At 42.1% G+C, this 17,747-nt stretch overlaps 1 protein-coding gene across 9 annotated transcripts in view; it reads right to left on the bottom strand.

Moving 5' to 3' along the window:
* Window positions 1–513: 513 nt before the first annotated feature.
* LOC133380711 (protein SSUH2 homolog) overlaps window positions 514–17,747 on the bottom strand; it is a 29,405-nt gene continuing 12,171 nt past the window's right edge. For all 9 annotated transcript variants that reach the window (XM_061618531.1, XM_061618534.1, XM_061618535.1 and 6 more), the window contains 7 exons: window positions 15,461–15,585; window positions 13,360–13,422; window positions 11,410–11,498; window positions 10,881–10,973; window positions 8,464–8,569; window positions 4,848–4,961; window positions 514–2,858 (listed from right to left, as the gene is read on the bottom strand). In XM_061618531.1, coding sequence (XP_061474515.1) covers window positions 2,718–2,858; window positions 4,848–4,961; window positions 8,464–8,569; window positions 10,881–10,973; window positions 11,410–11,498; window positions 13,360–13,422; window positions 15,461–15,585 — 731 coding nt within the window. In that variant the 3' untranslated portion in view covers window positions 514–2,717. The remainder of the gene's footprint in view (window positions 2,859–4,847; window positions 4,962–8,463; window positions 8,570–10,880; window positions 10,974–11,409; window positions 11,499–13,359; window positions 13,423–15,460; window positions 15,586–17,747) is intronic.

Here is a 17,747-nt window from a genome sequence, read left to right as displayed (position 1 = left end):
CCCTGCTTCTTTCCTGTCCTTATTTTGTGTGATATCACTGCGGCAGCACACAACTCTTCATGCAGACACACTCCTCTGTGAGTGTTTAAGACAGGATTAAGGGGTCCTAGGGCACGTTCAGGAAGCCAAAACATCTCATCGACACCAAAATTTATCAAATCCCAGTAGGTTACAATTAAAGCAACCTTTTGTTGTTAATATTTATTTATTTATTTATTATTTTATTTATGTCCCACCCTTCTTCCCAGCAGGAGCCCAGGGCAGCAAACAGAAACGCTAAAAACACTTTAAAACATTATAAAAACAGACATTAAAATACACTAAAACAAAATGTTATAAACATTTTTTAAAAAGCTTTAAAAACATCTTTCAAAAAAGGGTTAAAAACATATTTAAAAAACACACATATTAACAAGCAATTCTAACACAGATGCAGACTGGGATAGGTCTCAACTTAAAAGGCGTTGTTGTTGGCCTGGCTTTTATGCCATTAATAGCATCCCAACACCGAAATTAAGTAAGCAAAACTTTTATTTATTACAATAATTTATATATACTGTACTGCCTTTCTACAGAAACTGTATTCAAGGCAACTCACAGTTTAAAGTTAAAACTGCAAATAAGACAAACAGTAAAATTATTAAAACAGCAGCAGTTAAAATGTTTTGAAGAGAGGCAGCAGAGTGCACACTTTTCCTGCAGAAAGTCCCAGGTTCAGTTCCTGGCATCTCCATGTAGGGCTGCTAAAGACTTCTGTCTGAAAACCTGGCAGTCAGTGTAAAGACAATACAGAGCTGAAAGGACTGATGGCAAGCCTCGATATAAGGCTGCTGCCTATGAGACCAGCCACAACACTATTTTACTCAAAAGCACATTGAAATAAATAAGTCTTTACTGCCTGCCAAAAGATGGACAGTGATGAGCCTAGATGAATCTCTCTGAGGAGGGTCTTCCCCAGTCTGGGTGCCACAGCTAAGAAGGCCCTCTCTCTATTATGCTCAATTACCACACCTCAGTGGCAAGAGACAGAGGAAGGCCTTTCCTGGCTGGTTCATACAGAAGGAGGAGGTGGATGCTCTAGAATATCCTGATCCCCTGTGGTTAAGGGCTTTCCTGCATCACTTAGTTTCACATCATGCTTCACTTGCCTAATTTCAGCATGTCGTATTGTCTTTAAATGCATGAGAGCAGTAGTTATACAAAAAGTTGGCAAACTTAGGTATATACTTAGGTATAAGACAAAGCACTTGTTCAAGCTGGGACAGGTGTGCCTCTCTTCATGTTTCTAAGGTCTAATGTGCACTTGCCTAAATAGTTTCTAATCCAATTACCTCACATTGTAAAATTGGAGTCCTAGACAATGCATTCTGTGGGGATCTTGAATTATGAATTCCTAAGAGTACATATAACCCATTGATTTCAACACATGGGATTAGGCCACATGAATAATTTTATAGTCATATATTTATTCATTTATTAATATTTTTTTCTTTAATCCCACCCTCCTTTCAAGGAGCAAAGGGTGGTGAATATAATGTCCTGCTCCCTTTATCTCCCAACAACCTTGTAAGATAGGATAGGTTGAGGGAAGGTAATTGGCACATGGTCACCCAGGAAATGTCATGGATGAGTGGGAATTTAACCCACAGAGTTGCTTAAGAGTATACCACCACTAGAGACACAGTCTCAAAAAAAGTTTCACAATGGAAGAGTAACTCATTCTGCCAACTCACTCTCCTCTGGAGTGATCAATATACTTCTTGTTGGCTTAATACTGGCAATATTGGCAAGATGCTTGTTGGCTTAATACTGGCATTTGAACACAGAAATTGCTGAGCACCTAGTGCCTGGGCATTTGATCACAAGAACTGGCAGCTAAGACTCAGTTCTCCAAACATTTTCTCCTTGAATTCTTCAGTTACATAACATCAGAGTAAGCTCCATGGCAGCTGCAGCTATGATCTTTCATATCAGGAATGGGGAATCTGTGGTCTGCCAGGTGTTGTTGGGTCATCCATTGCCAGGTTGGCCAATGGCCAGGAATGATGGGAGTTGTAATCCGGCAATATCTAAGGGCCACAGCTTCTCCATCCCTGCTCTAGATAAATGCTGCTAAATGTGGCATTTGTACAATCAGATGCTAAAAGGGCATGGGGGGGAGAGAAGAACATCTTTTATAGTATGAGACACGTGAAAAAGTTCTCTCTCTCTCTCTCTCTCTGAATCCCTTGCTTACTTGACTTGTTTAGGAAGGCCCTGTTCTTTAAGATGGAAGATATCTTAACCTTTTGCCAAAGAGGAAAGTAAATCACTGCAAAGATTTGTACAAGATGATGCCCAAGGTCAGAATAAATTTCATTCTGATCTGCTTATACTTCCGCAGGAAGCATACAGGATACTTAGCCTGATGTATCCTAATTTACAACCACAGAAGGGAAAGTATCAAACCTCTGTGGTATAATGTATTAGCCCAGTTTCTTAAGGTGCGTGAGAGCAAATGATTTCCTTCATCTCCCCAATCAAAAAGCACAGCCAACACAGCCATGCATTCAAAACAAAAGTCCAACTGACACAAATAGCATCCAGGAACAACTTCAACTTCTAAATATTGCTCTGGGAATAATGCCTTCAAGCATAGAGAAATCTTGCAAGATGCTGTGAAGAACAAATAACTGGAAGTAGTTGTGTTGCTGAATGCCACTGAAACAGCTCTTGTGTCACATGATGGAGCAACAGCACTTTCCTGGATAGTCTTTGGTATATACTTTTTTCTCATTGCCAAAGATGTAGAAGGAATAGACCTTCCCTTTCCATTCATATTCAGCTTTTGTGAGTGGCACCAACACAATTGTTTGTTTCTGAAAAAGAGACATAATTTACTAAAATGTATATCAGATGCCTGTTCCAATGAGCAATCTGGACCGGTTCTATCATTTGGCAGAATGAGGTGACCCCCTGAGGGGAAGGTCCCCTCCTTTCCTTTCCTTTCCTTTCAAAAGACAGAGTAAAAAAAGTTCTCTTTTTCCAGTCACCATAACATTCACAAATACTGTATATAACATCTCTTATAATGCCCCCAAAAAGTCACTGATAGAGTGGGGGAACATGCCTGGGTATTTTTGATCGCATGCTGCTTTCAGAAGTTGCCTAACATCCCTTAACATTTTCCTGAAATAATAAAAAAGCAGTTTGGGGGATTTGGTGAAAGGAAATAAAAATGGCATATGCATGCATTGCTGACATCATTTGTCTTTTAAGAAGCTGCTTTGTGAGTTGAAGAGTTTAAAGAGAGCATTTGGGGGGGGGGTATGAACAGTGGGGAGAAGAACTTCCTGAGAGAAGAACTCTCATAAAAATTCAAGGTCACACATGCATTGCAACAAAAGTTTTACTTCTTGTCTGTTGTTAGTGTCGCATGCTATGCTTCACAGTGCATGTAGACAAGCATATAAAATTATAGGCCATATTTCAAAGTTATGATTTTCAATTACCTTGTCCCAGTTTTAAATTAACATCTGGACCCAGTATTCCATTTTCCTAGATACTTAGTATTATATATAAAACTCCTGTGACAGATGTTTTATTCCTCCTGTCAGTAATCCTGTTTAACACGAACACAACACCTGCTATGGGAGATAGAAGGTAGGAGAGCCAGCATGCTGTAGTGGGCAGAGTCTCAGGCAGGCAGGAGTTTAGTTTCCACAAATCCCTTCTCAACCATGAGACACACTAGTGACTTTAGGTCACTCAATGACTAGGATCTATCACAATGCACAAGTGAGAAGTGCTTCAGCCTGCATGCAGACAGATTGGGGGGGGGGTAATCAGGATGTGGCAAAAGACAGCCCCTTAGCTTGAGAGGAGACTGGGAACAGGAGCAGAGGACTGAGACCTAATGCCTCTGCATGTGAACAGATAGCACACAGTCCTTCGGATCTTTGCCACAACAGGAAGCTTTTTTCAAGCCTGCATAGGGGCAGGGTGAAGAGTAGTTGTTGTGGGTCGGATGAGGGGATCTAGTGGGCTGCATCCAGCCTGTTGATTAGTAGGTTCCTATCCCTAGCACAGGCCTTAAAATGGACTTGATTGCAAAATATTCTACACAAGGCAGGAATATTTATTTATTTATAAATATATTTCTATACCACTATTTTATTAAAAACAAAGCAGTTTACAGCACGTTTTTAAAAAACAATGTACAATAAAACCATTAAAAATACAATGAAAGCAGTGGTCAGCTATTGCAAAAAGACATCTTCTTAATTGCCTGCATATAGGGTTACCAACCGTACTCTTTTAAGAGTACATGTACTCTTTTTGAGATGGTGCAACAGCATACTCTTACTTTTCACTTATCGAAGCCAAATGTACTCTTTTTGAAATGACAAAATGATGGTAACCCTATCTGCATAAGCCTAGCAGAACAAAAAAGTTTGCAGCAGGCTTTTAAAAGTTAAAACAGAAGGTGCCTGATGAATCTCTGCTGGCAGAGCATTCCAGAGAACCGGGCAATGATGTTCAATGAGCCTCACCAACTTGGAGGACGACCAAAGCTGCTCCTGCAGATGATCTCAATGACTGAGCAAGGATATAAGGGCTCAGGCAGTCCCTAAGATACCCTGGACCTAAGTTGTTCAGGGCTTTGGAAACTAATACAAGGATATGCAAAGCTTGAAACAAACACCAATCCTTTATTCTAAGCATCCATTTGCAGAGCTCGGAAAAGTTACTTTTTTGAACTACAACTCCCATCAGCCCAATCCAGTGGCTATGCTGGCTGGAGGTGATGGGAATTGTAGTTCAAAAAAGTAACTTTTCCGAGCTCTGTCGTTCCGTTTTGCACCTACCTGCCTGAGGATTCTGTGCAAACCTTCTGAGGTAAACTGCATTCTGTGTTGTGCAATGCATGCTTGTGAATACTCATCAATGGATGGCTCTGGGAAATCAACGATGGGAAATACCTGGAGTACAAAGAAAAGGCACTGTTATATTCCCATTTGCAAAATAGTTTCACACTCCTGAGAGTACCCCAAACCCTGTCGTTTTAGGACAGAAATGGGGAACCTGAGGCCCAGGGGTCAAATGTGGCCCTCCAGGCCTCTCTATCTGCCCCTTGGGACTCTCCCCAGGCCATACCCTGAGAGCTTATTGCTAAAGGGCGGTATAAAAGCACAATAAATAAATAAATAAATAAATAAATAAATAAATACTCCTCACAGGCCCTGCTTTGCCTATTAAAATGGTCCGCCCCCGGAGACTAATGAATCCTGATGGTTTTCAAAGGGCTCTGGGGGATTTTCCGGCTGATAGGACTGGTGCTCCTGTCGAAGCCCTGGCTAATCTGTGGAATGCAGAGATGACCCGGGCAGTGGACACGATCGCTCCTGCGCGCCCTCTCCTTTGTAGAGCTCATACAGCTCCTTGGTATACTCTGGAGCTAAGAGCGATGAAGCAAGATAGGAGACGGCTTGAGCGGAGTTGGAGACGAACTCCCGACGAATGCAATTATGCGCTGGTTTGTCCTTCTACCAAACGGTATGTAGGAGCGGTGAGGGCGGCGAAGAAACAACATTTCGCCGCCACTATTAAGGCATCTCTCTCCTGCCCAGCGGAGCTTTTTAGAGTTGTCCGAGGTCTACTCCATCCTGGCCCACAGGACATGGCAGATACATCGGTAGCCCACTGTAATGAGTTTGCTGAGCACTTCCAGCATAAGATCTTATGCATTCGTCGGGACCTAGATTCCTATTTTATGACAGTTAGTCCTAATGAGGTGTCTGGAGCACAGTCTAGTCATGTTTTGTTGGATGAGTTTCTGTCGGTTCAGTTTGAGGACGTGGACAAGGTGCTTGGACAGGTACGTGCAACCACTTCGGTACTTGATCCTTGCCCCTCTTGGGTTATAAAAACTAGCAAGGATGGAACAGCCAGCTGGGCCAAGGAAGTGATAAATGCCTCTTTACGAGAGGGAGTGGTCCCTGGCTGTCTGAAAGAAGCGGCGGTGAGACCACTCCTGAAAAAACCTTCCTTGGACCCAGAGGACTTTAACAACTATAGACCAGTGGCAAATGTTCCATTCTTGGGCAAAGTCCTGGAACGAGTAGTTGCTGACCAGTTCCAGGCGCTATTGGATGAAACCGATTATCTAGATCCATTTCAGTTGGGTTTCAGACCCGGTTTCGGCACTGAGACGGCCTTGGTCGCCCTGTGTGATGACCTATGTCGGGAGAGAGACAGAGGGAGTGTAACTCTGTTGATTCTCCTTGATCTCTCAGCGGCTTTTGATACCATCAACCATGGTATCCTTCTGGAGAGGCTTGCGGAGTTGGGTGTTGGAGGCACTGCTTGGCAGTGGTTCCGCTCCTACTTGTCGGGCCGTCTCCAGAAGATAATACTTGGGGAACATTGCTCGACCCCGTGGGTTCTCCAATATGGGGTCCCGCAGGGTTCGGTCTTGTCTCCCATGCTTTTTAACATCTATATGAAGCCATTGGGTGCGGTCATCCAGAGTTTTGGAGTGCGTTGTCATCAGTACGCTGATGACACGCAGCTCTACTTCTCCTTTTCATCTTCTTCAGGTGAGGCGGTCGATGTGCTGAACCGTTGTCTGGATGCGACAATGGACTGGATGAGAACTAACAAACTGAAACTCAATCCTGATAAGACTGAGATGCTGCTGGTGGATGGTTTCTCTGGTCAGATGGTGGATACATACCCTGTCCTGGACGGGGTTACACTCCCCCTAAAGGATCAGGTTCGTAGATTGGGAGTCGTTTTAGACTCTTCCCTGTCACTTGAGGCCCATGTAGCCTCGGTGGCACGGAATGCGTTCTACCAACTTCGGTTGGTAGCCCAGCTACGTCCCTATCTGAGTAAGGAGGACCTTACATCAGTGGTTCATGCTCTGGTAACCTCACATTTGGACTACTGCAACGCGCTCTACGTAGGGCTACCTTTGAAGACGGTTCGGAAGCTACAGCTAGTGCAAAATACGGCGGCCAGACTGCTAACAAGAACTAAGCGGTCTGAGCATATAACACCTGTCCTGGCTCGCTTGCACTGGCTTCCAATATGCTACTGGGCCAGATTCAAAGTGTTGGTTTTAACCTATAAAGCCTTATATGGCGCAGGACCACTATACCTGCAGGAACGCCTCTCCCGTTACGAACCGGCTCGTACACTACGGTCTACTACGAAGGCCCTCCTCCGGGTACCGACCCATAGGGAGGCCCGGAGGGCAGTAACAAGATCTAGGGCCTTCTCAGTGGTGGCCCCCGAATTGTGGAATAGTCTCCCCGAGGAAGTACGCCTGGCGCCGACACTATTATCCTTTCGGCGCCAGGTTAAAACCTTTCTCTTCTCTGAGGCATTTTAATTTAAGTTATTTATGTAAATGCTGTAATTTTTATTTTAGATGGTGTATTTTTATATTTGTTATACTGACTTTGTAATTTTATTATTGTATATGTTGCTATGTTTGCCGCCCAGAGAGCTGTTTGCTAGTCGGGCGGGATATAAGCTGAATAAATAATATAATTTGCACCTTCCTTGAGTGTTTATGAGTGGCTAGAATATGCCCTTGACCCCTTGAATGCTTCTTGCTTGCCTAGAGAGGGATCGGTGAGTGTGTGCAAGACTACTGTGCAAAGGCAACATGAGCAGTCATAGTTCTACCCATTTTTGCTTCTCGTCCCACCCACCGCTGGCATGTGGGCCCAGAAGGTTGCCTTGGAAGGAATGTGGCCCTCGGCCTTCTGAACTGTTTATACTTCTGTAGAAGAGGGAATTTGGACAGATGCTGCTTCTCCTGCCATAGTGTGCCAAGGAAAATGCACGTTATGAAATGGCATATAAAGACCAAAATCAACTGACATAGTCTTCCTTTGCATGATGTAGTGGTTGATTTTGGTCTTTATATGCCATATGCTCTAGAGGACAGGACATGCATACCTTTGAGCACTATATAGAATTTCGTAATGTGGATCTTCCCATCAGCCTGAGAAATTCCCATTCAGATTTCACTATTCAAAAAATCCTTCCCACCTTGTAGTTTTGATAGAGAGACTTTCAATTGCTTACCTGAAGCTTTTATTTAAGCTCCTATTGAAAGTGCCTCTGTAACTGGAATGGCCTAACTTCCAAAAATGTCCCAGTATCTGATTTTCAAAAACTGCTGAATAGCTAATTGTACCAGATTGACAGAAAATGTGGTTGTGGTATTTTGCTTTTTTGCATCAGTGACCAAGCCTAATGGGTGGTATTCAGTGCTAGTCCTACTAAGAGCAAACCCACTGAAGTTAATAGACATGACTAATTTAAATTCATTAATTTCAATGGCTCTACTCTGCTCTGTGTAGGACTTAGTTGAATACACCCTACAGTTTCTACAAGATAGTGTGCATATATTCTTCCAGTGAACTTGGTACACACAAACATCAGGCTGCTTGGTTGTAAGTGTTTTACCGAGTTGTGTTCATCACTGAGTATTTTTTTCCCTGTCACTTCCTGCAAATGGTGAAGAGGGAGACCAGAATTCTTGTCTGCTACATGTTCTAAAACATTGTTCTTCCTGTTGAGAAAATGGAAATGAAGCAACATTTGCTTTCCGTTTACAATGCATATCCGAGCACAAAGCAAGCGAGCAAAGTGTAACAGTGCTGACCTCACAACAGCCCCCAGACAGCACTGAAAAGAGACATTAACTGTGCAAACCTATATGTGCCTTCCCAGAAGTAAGCCCCATTGATTTCAGTGAAATTTAGTTTCTGATAATGAAGGCTCAGTTTGTATCCTGAATCAACAATTCTCCACATTGCCTTTGGATGACTCAGAAAACGTGTTTTGTTCAGAAAGGAATTATGGCCCTAGTGATTTAGGGTGAGGTAAAATGGGAGAGAGCATATGGAGGGGTTGGGGTGAGGAGATTTGTCTGTCCCTTTAAGTGCAAGTCTTGATTGGTCCGATCATTTGGATGGATAGTTTTTTGATCTACTAGCATCAGGCCCAGGACCAGTGGGTGGCCAGGTCAGGTACAAGTCTGAGGGCCCAGGAGCTCACAGAGGCCCACCACCCACAGTGCCGTGCCTGGCACTCCTCCTGCCACCCATCTTCATTGCTGCGGGGGCCTGCTGGTGCCACTATCACCTCCATCTCCTCTGTGCTTGCTCACCCATCAGTGGCTGGAGGCTCCAGCTGCTCCACTGCAAGCCTTTCCACAGCCGCTGCCACACATCAGGCCTTGCCCCCTCAGAAGCAGCTTCCATGATGTGGGAAACTTCACCTCAAGGACACCGTATCTGCCATGCGAGACATCATGGCAGAGCGAGAAGTTTCCTGCTTCTGAGGGTGTGGGGCCCAACGTGTTTCTGGTGCTCATGGCTCTGGAAGGGCTTGCAGCAGAGCCCTTGGAGCCTCCAGCTGCTGAAGGGGTGGGTGAGTGAGCACAGAGGAGGAGGAGGAGGAGGTAGAGGTAGCAGTAGCTCCAGGCCCCTGCAGCAATGAAGATGGGCAAAAGGAGGAGGTGAGCTGGTGACCCCTTTGGGAGGGGACAAGGGGTCCACTCTGCCCAAGGGTCTGCAGAAACCTGGAACTGCCCTGATCAGCATTGCTATGAGGAAAGCCCCTGAACGTCTAGAACAGCCTTGTATTTAATTATTTTCCTGATCTCCATAGGCAACAAGAAATCTGATGCAGATGAACAGGGCCAATTGGGGCTCAAATTTAAACACATGTTAATTTTTTAGGATTTGATAAATTTCACAAAGTGTTCTTATGTGCATCAAACCAAAATGTGACACACTCCATCTTAGCGCTGCACATCTCAGCAAATAAATGTGATTTGGTAAAAAAAAACATGTTTTTGTTCTGTGATAAAGATGTTGCCATATTAAAGAGTTACAAATGTTCATGAATATTAATAAAAATATAATCTTGTGCCAGCAGAACTGACATGTTGAGGGGTATGCTGTCTCAGATCAGCTGATGATATATAACAAACAACGATTGGTTTGTATTATGGCTAGTACTTCAAAAGCTGGAAGTGGCCCAGGGTTCTCTGGACCTCTGAGAGGGCCTGCAGGTGCTGGATGAAGGAGGAGGGATGGATCACTTTGTCCCTCTTCTGCCAGCACACTTTGTTTCAATGCTGGTTGCAGATGAAGTGCAGCATCTTCCTCTGCAGCCAACAAGGAAACACAGCAGTACTGGCAGAAGAGGGATGGAGATCCCTGTTCTTCATGCACCAGCCCACTGTGCTTCCCTGCTGGCTACAAAGAAAGACCAGCAGGGAAAATCAAGTGGGATGGTGCACAAGGGCCATAGCTGAGTGGTAGAGCATCTGCCTTGTATACAGAAGGTCCTAGGTTCTGTCCTCACCATCTCCAGGTTGGGCTAGGAGAATCCAGCTTGAAATCCTGGAGAGCCACTGCCAGTCAGTGTAGACATCACTGGGCTAGATAGACCAATGGTCTCACTTGGTATAAGGCAGCTTCTTATGTCCCTATCCCTTCTATGTAAGTCCACTTGGCAATTTTCACAGGTTAATTAAAAAAAAGTCCAGTGAGTTTTCTGGACTTCAAGTCCAGAAGTGTGCACTAGAACAAGCGTGGGGAAAAATGAGAGAAGTGCCAGGTCAGATTCTCTATTGATTGATGGGTGGTACAGTGAGCGGTCCTAGCATTATTTATTTATTAAATTTATATCCCACCTTCCTCTCAGAAGGAGCCCAGGATGGCATAAATATAACAGCAAAAACTGCACAGGTTAGTATTCAGTGATAATCTCTGCCAATATTATGCCAAGATATCCCTTAAAAAATGTTCAAGATTTGCACCAACAGCACACTGTCATGGAAGTCTTCTTCCTTTGGATTTTCTACTTACCAAGTTATCGTAAGCTGAGTATGAAACAGCAAGACACCATCCCCATTGCAACGGTAACACTTCAGCCACCCATTGCTACGACAGCTGAAGCAACTATGGAAGAGGAGGTGAAAGAAAACACATGCAAAAAAGTGAACCGTTTATGCTCAATACTATTATTTCCAAAGCACTATAATTCTTTACTTTGCATATGCCTAGATTTTTCTAAGTTTATTAGTTTTCATAATTTCACCAACACAATGGAACAATCTAAGATTGTCAGTACAGTTTACGGGCTTCAGTATCCCTTGTAAAATGGGGATGTTGATACAGATAGTCTACCCTCTTACAGGAGATGAATGAGGCAAAGAGTGCAGGGAAGAATGCATGCCAGATGCTGCAGATGTCCTAATAGATAACAGAATTGATCATAAACCCCTTTGCTGAAAGATCCAGAAAAGATGTGAAATTCAGTAAGCTCATTTTCATGCAAACTACAAGCATAGAAGCAGTTTTTGTTGGCAGCATAATTTACCACTTATTCACGTACCGATTGTCTCCTGTACCTGAACACCATGTGCATATATTGTTATCTTCCAGTGTACTAGTCCCAGTCCCAAGACAAGCCGAACACTTTTTCTAAAAAATTTTAAAAAGACACACAAGATAAGTAGGCAGGTATATGCATATGAAACTCACTCTTTCCATTGAGAGAACTGGGTACATATTTGTATGTTTTGAATGGCTAAGTGAAATAGTTTGTAAATTTACTTATAAACGAAATCCAGCAAGTGGTGCCTGCAACTAAACGTTGCAGTGTATCCTTTCTCCTGAAATGTGTGCTTCTGTTTAGGGTTCTATTCTCACCAAGCTGGACATGTTCCATTCTTTTTTTCCAATAGTCACTCTACATTCCATGGCTAATGAGCAGTCCTCACTGGGCTGTATTTTATTTTGGGGGAGAAGAGGTTCCCCCATGCATGCTGAAACTCCCTTTTTTTTCTTAGTAGCCCTGTATTGACTACAACCCTGATGGAGTAATGATACTTGCTATCCCAGTGCTTACAAAGGGCTGTAACTAACAGCCATCCTGGTTGAATATCACAAATTAGGATGTTATACTGGCATTGCAGGCAAATTAACCACAACAATGTTATAGGGTTGTTGTTGTTTTTAAAAAAAGGATTACTGATGGTAATCTTGCGTAAGTAAATTACAGGTGGTACATTACTATACTCATATTTCTATATATTGCATAATATAGGTTAGAAGAAAACACACTGGGTTGTATACAGTTATGTCCCTCTGCTCACAGAAGGCTGCTCTTTATTGTAAATGGAACAGGGAGGTGATTTTCACAAATTCCACCTTTTTCCTGCAGCCTCCTGTGCTGGAGGACCATTTGAAGCAGATGTGGGGAAAGCACAGGACATTGCAGAGGAAGAGAGAAAATTGTCTCACCTCCCATTTACAGAAGCAAGCGAACTACATGAATGGAAAAACACAACTGTAAACAACTGCCCCCGAATTATGGAACAGTCTCCCCGATGAGGTCCGCCTGGCGCCTACACTTCTATCTTTTTGGCGCCAGGTGAAAACCTTTTTATTCTCCCAGGCATTTTAATCTATCTTTTAAGCTTTAACGTATATTAGGTTGTTTATTGTTTAATATTTATGCTTTACTGTTTTTGTGATTTTATTGTATTTTATCCTATGTTGTGCACCGCTCTGAGAGCCTTCGGGCTGTGGGCGGTATATAAATCAAATCAAATAAATAAATAAATAAAATAACTTGCCAGCTATATGGCAAGTTCTCTCTCTCTCTCTCTCTCTCTCTGTGTGTGTGTGAGTGAGTGTGAGTGTGTGAATTAAGGGCAACATGAGCCCCCATATATAGGATTTGTGGATGCCGATGACCTTCATATAAAAACCATATAGTGCCATTAATGTATCTTGCTTTGATACATCTCAACTTATTTTGTTTGTGAACCACCATTATTAAACTTGGCTTTCTAATAAATATTTTATATAGTTAACCACTTGGGAACTACAATTCCCAGAGTTTCCTGGGAAGAGAAATCAATTGTTAAACCACTCTGGAAACTGTAGCTCTGTGATGGGAATAGGGGTTTCCTAGCAGCTCTCAGAGCCTTTCACAAGCTACCGTTCCCAGGATTCTTTGAGGGAAGCCATGAGTGTTGAAAGTGATATGATACTGCCTTAAACCTGCAGATGGGACCTCAGTCTGTTGGTCTTGTCATGTATGATGGAGCTTCTGAAAAATGAAATGTCCTACCAGATGAATATTAAGGGAAAAAATGAAATGTCCGTGCTGTCCTGGTGTGGACAGTACTGCTTCTTATTTGTGTAAGCAGATATGTAGTGTTTGTTTATTGTTTTTGTTTATTAACAAAATTCAATTAAAAATGAAAGTAAAAATTAATTATAATTAATAAAAATTCCTGAAGAGGAATTCTGTAATGTTTCTATCGTACAATACCTTGCCAGTTCCTTTACAAGATTGGCACATGATTGCCCCGCGTCCTTTACAGTTTGGACAGTTCTGAAATCAAAGCAAAGAATGTATAAATGAGCAGTTTGACAAGGATTTGGGAAACCTCTGTAGTGCAGAAGGATGAGAATTATTCAGACACAAACAGCAAAGCAAACCGTTACAGAAGCCAACATTCCTAATTATGACTCCAGTATTTATTACAAGGCAATCCCACATGGAATTTGGTGTACATTTCTGGTCAGCGACCACACACCCCAAAAATTATTGTTGAGATGGAAAAGGTGCAGAGAAGGATGAACAAAATGATGAAGGTTATAACATTTGGAGCTTTTTAGTTTTGAAGAAAAAAGGCAAATAAGGAGGGGCATGATAGAAGTGTATCAAATTATACAGGGTGTGGAGAAAGTGGATAGGGTTTTTTCCCCCTTTTTCATAAGAATTTCTGGGGATGAGAGATGGATTGTTATGTTAAACTCTGGGACCTGCAGCTCTCTGAGTGGAATAGGGGTCTCTTAACAACTCTCAGCACTTGTAACAATCTACAGTTCCCAGGATGCTTTGGGGAAAGCCATGGCTGTTTAAAGCGGCATGATATTGCTTTAAATGTATAGTGCAGATGGGGCCAAAAGGAGAAGAAACAAATCCTCCCTCAAAAGCAGATTGCTGTGGTCTGTTCTCACTTAAAACAGGCAACTCTGTCTCTAATATCAACCTTTGAGTTCCACTTTCCACATTAGAAGAAATGGCATGTCCCACAAATACTATAATAACATCAGTTATTAGGAGCCCAAGGAATATTAGGATCAATGAGAATGATAAACCAAGGTTCATACTGAATTAGGTACTCAAAGATTTCCAGTCTCTACAACACAGAGAAACGTGTTGGACGGAGGCATAAGGATAATGCTGTTATGCACTTCCTTATTTACTTTCCATTGAAATTAATTGTGGATTCACACTTCAATAGGAACTTAAAATTCATTGATTTCGACTGGACTTAACTTTGTCTGCCTTAGGTTCCACATGCAGGATATATTTCAAATGCTGCATTTTAGTACACAGAGGCTACTTAAATCAATTTTTCCACCTACTTTAAAAGAAACCACACACCCTGTGTAAAAAATAGCCTTGTTTTGTTCTATTGGATGGATGCCAATCTCTTTTTCATGGCAACTTGCCAATTTTCTTTGAAATGCACACAGCAGACTATATAAAGCAACTAAAACAACTCCTTGCCAAATAAATCCCCATACTATTTTTAAATATATATATATATCTACTAAAACATTGCCTCACGGTTTCAAACCATAAAAACAATGCTCTCTGCCAAGATCAGAAAACGGAATGAAACAATTAATACCAGGCTGAGGAACATTGTTGTTTCAGAGTACTTAAAGCAACTGGTTTCAGAAGACGTGCAATATGTGCTAAGCTGAGCCAAAAACACCATACACTTTGAATTTCAGTAAGAGCAGCAGCAACTAATAGCATGCCACCTGTCTTTATGTTTTAGGATAGGATGATGCTCTTGAGGGAGCTCTTTCTTTCATAGGCTGTTTAACTGACAATGGGAACTGTTCCATTCATCAGACGAAGGGTCATTCTGCAGAATAACCATATTAATACCTTTTCAGACCCAGGACCCATTTAAGGCCAAACATATATTTTGGGACCAACTTCTTACTTTTTTTTTTTACTATATACAGTATTATGTATGGTGCTACTGCTGCTGTGGGTCCACTAGGCTGTGACCCAGTAGCAGGTCCTGACTCATCAGTTCAAGACAAATAGATCAGAAGACCTTAATTCAGTTCACCCACTGATTTCATACATGGATCTGGCCTTCAAGAAATTGCAAGGGGTAAAGAAAGAGTAAAAATATCAATAAGGCTGAGACCCATGCACGCATCTTCATCATAATATTTTTTCTTCAGGGATCTGTTGCCTGCCTTTTAGGATGACTATCCTCCCAAAGTAGACTTCAGCTCCCTTGGTGGATCTTATTTCTGTGAAACCATGCATAGGGCTGAACTGTAAACCCCTACTAAAATCCCATTGCTTTTGGGGGGGGTTGCTTTTTTTTTACCTCTACTGAATAAGAGTGGGGTACTGGGATATTCATTTCACAGTCTGTAAACAGAGGAGGTGGATCCACTATTATTTCCCATGGGGCAGGTGGGGGTGAAACATCAGGAGAGTCTACAAATCCACCTGGAAGGAAAAAAAACACACCACAAAATAAGTCAGAAGTGTTATATGTTCCAAGCTAAATGGCAAAATAGCAGGTTCATACATTACCTGACATTACTAATTTTTGCCTCAGAGTGCACAAATATTCTTGGATCCTTCAACCAGAACAGCAGCTTTCCCCACACCATAGATGTCAGTTAAATGTTTTTCAACAGAATAATACAAAGCAAATGTTATCATTGCTGTGACCATAGAGCAGGAGAAACCAACATGGTCCCTTCCAGATGGTGTTGAATTACAACTCCCATCGTCCTTGACCATTGGCCAAGCTTGACAAGGCTAATGGGAGTTGTATTTCATCTGGAGGGCACCATGTTGGCTATCCCTGCCACAGAGTGACCCTTGAATCACTAGTAATTGTCAAACTATTTGATTGACAAGTGCTCTACAGTATGCCAACCCCTCCCCCCCAAAAAAACAAATGTGCTCTAGAGGACCTGTAGACCTTTCAAGCAGATTTTGTGGGCTGTTCAAGTCACTGCAGGGGTAATGGAAGTCAATTCTGACATCTGTTTCCATTCTGCTAGTGGACAGACACTATTATGTCATCCACCGAACCCAATGAGAAAAGTTTGTCATGATTATGAACTTAATTGCCATTAATGGAACCTAAGAGTTACTAACTTAATTCTAGATCGAACCCAAAGATATCTAGTACCTCGCAGCAACATAAAAGAAAAATGGCTAACTTTAGATACAGAAGTGTCCGAACAATTACTGACTGATTATTCAGTTGCTAAGAAGTTTTACAAGCTTTCAGGCCTTCTAGGTTGATTCTTTAGATGTTAATGTTTGTTTTATTTATTTATTCAAGTTAATAAAATACAAATCCCATCTTGTCTTTCTGTCATAAAACAGGCTACAATCATTAACAACAATAATAAATAAAACAATGTGATTGTTTAGAACTAATTTCTTTAAGCCAGGAGTGGGAAACTTTGGCCCTCCAGGTGCTGTCAAACTGCATCAGCCCTAGCAAGCGTGGCCAGGAATGATGAATATGGCAGTTCAGCAACTTCTGGAGGGCCAAAGTTCCACATACCTCATTGAGACTATGAATTATCTCCAACAAAGTTGTTCCATTAGTGAAAGACCACCTACCTGTGCAGTGGAACTTCCTTTCCTTCTCCATTCACCATCCCCCCCCCAAATCTGCTCTCGGGGGTTGGGGGAAAACCCAGAACAGATTGGGGGAGCACATGGAGGGAAGAAGTTTTGTTGCACAGGCATAAGTCTTTGCACTAACAGGATGACTTCATTGGATACAACCTTATGATTTTAGATTATGGTGATTTAGATTATGATTTTTAAAAATCCATGTTGAAAACTTGCTTAATAATATGCAACTGGCCTATGTATGGCAACAGGCTCAACAGATTCATGGTATGGGGGAAAAATATCATTTTTTAAAAAACGGATATAACAATTGCCAATATTTAATTTATGTATTTATTTAAAATATTTTAACCCACCTTTAATCTATACTGGCCTTCCCCAACCTAGTGCCCTCCAGATGTTGGACTCCAGGTCCCATCACACCCAGTTAGCATGCCCAGTGATCAAGGATGATAGGAATTGGTGTCCAAAACACCCAGAGGACACCAAGAAGAGGAAGGCTGATCTATACAAATAGCAGAATGGTACACAGAGGCATAAAACAAAACTGGTCATGTCACAGCAGTACAATGAAACAAAAAAATAACACAAACAACATATAAACCAAATGACACAGTAACAACAGCAGACTAATAATCACCAGCTGAAAACTTGCAAATGCCTAGGTAACTAGATAAGTGGTGATCTGGCACTGAAATGATTACAGTGTTAGCATCAGTTGTTCTCCCTAGGGACAGGATGATGCCACCATGAAGAAGGCTCTCTCCCTTGCTGCCACATAACAAACTCCACTGGTGACAGAACACAGAGCAGACCCTCCTCTGAAGAACTAAAGATATGGGCAGGGGTTGGCATTCCTTCAGTAGGGACGGGGGAGAAATTTGATCAGTTTCCATTTAAAGCCAAAGTTATCAAATTCGCACTTTCAAAACAACATGAGAATCGAAAAACAGCCATCCTTTGAAATTGGCACTTATCCAAATTTTGCAATGCAGTTCTCCAAGCAA

Source organism: Rhineura floridana, chromosome 3 (assembly GCF_030035675.1).
Source record: "Rhineura floridana isolate rRhiFlo1 chromosome 3, rRhiFlo1.hap2, whole genome shotgun sequence".
NCBI lineage: Eukaryota > Metazoa > Chordata > Lepidosauria > Squamata > Rhineuridae > Rhineura > Rhineura floridana.
The sequence above is the reverse complement of the archived record's forward strand: the minus strand, read 5'-3'. Positions and strand labels throughout refer to the sequence as shown.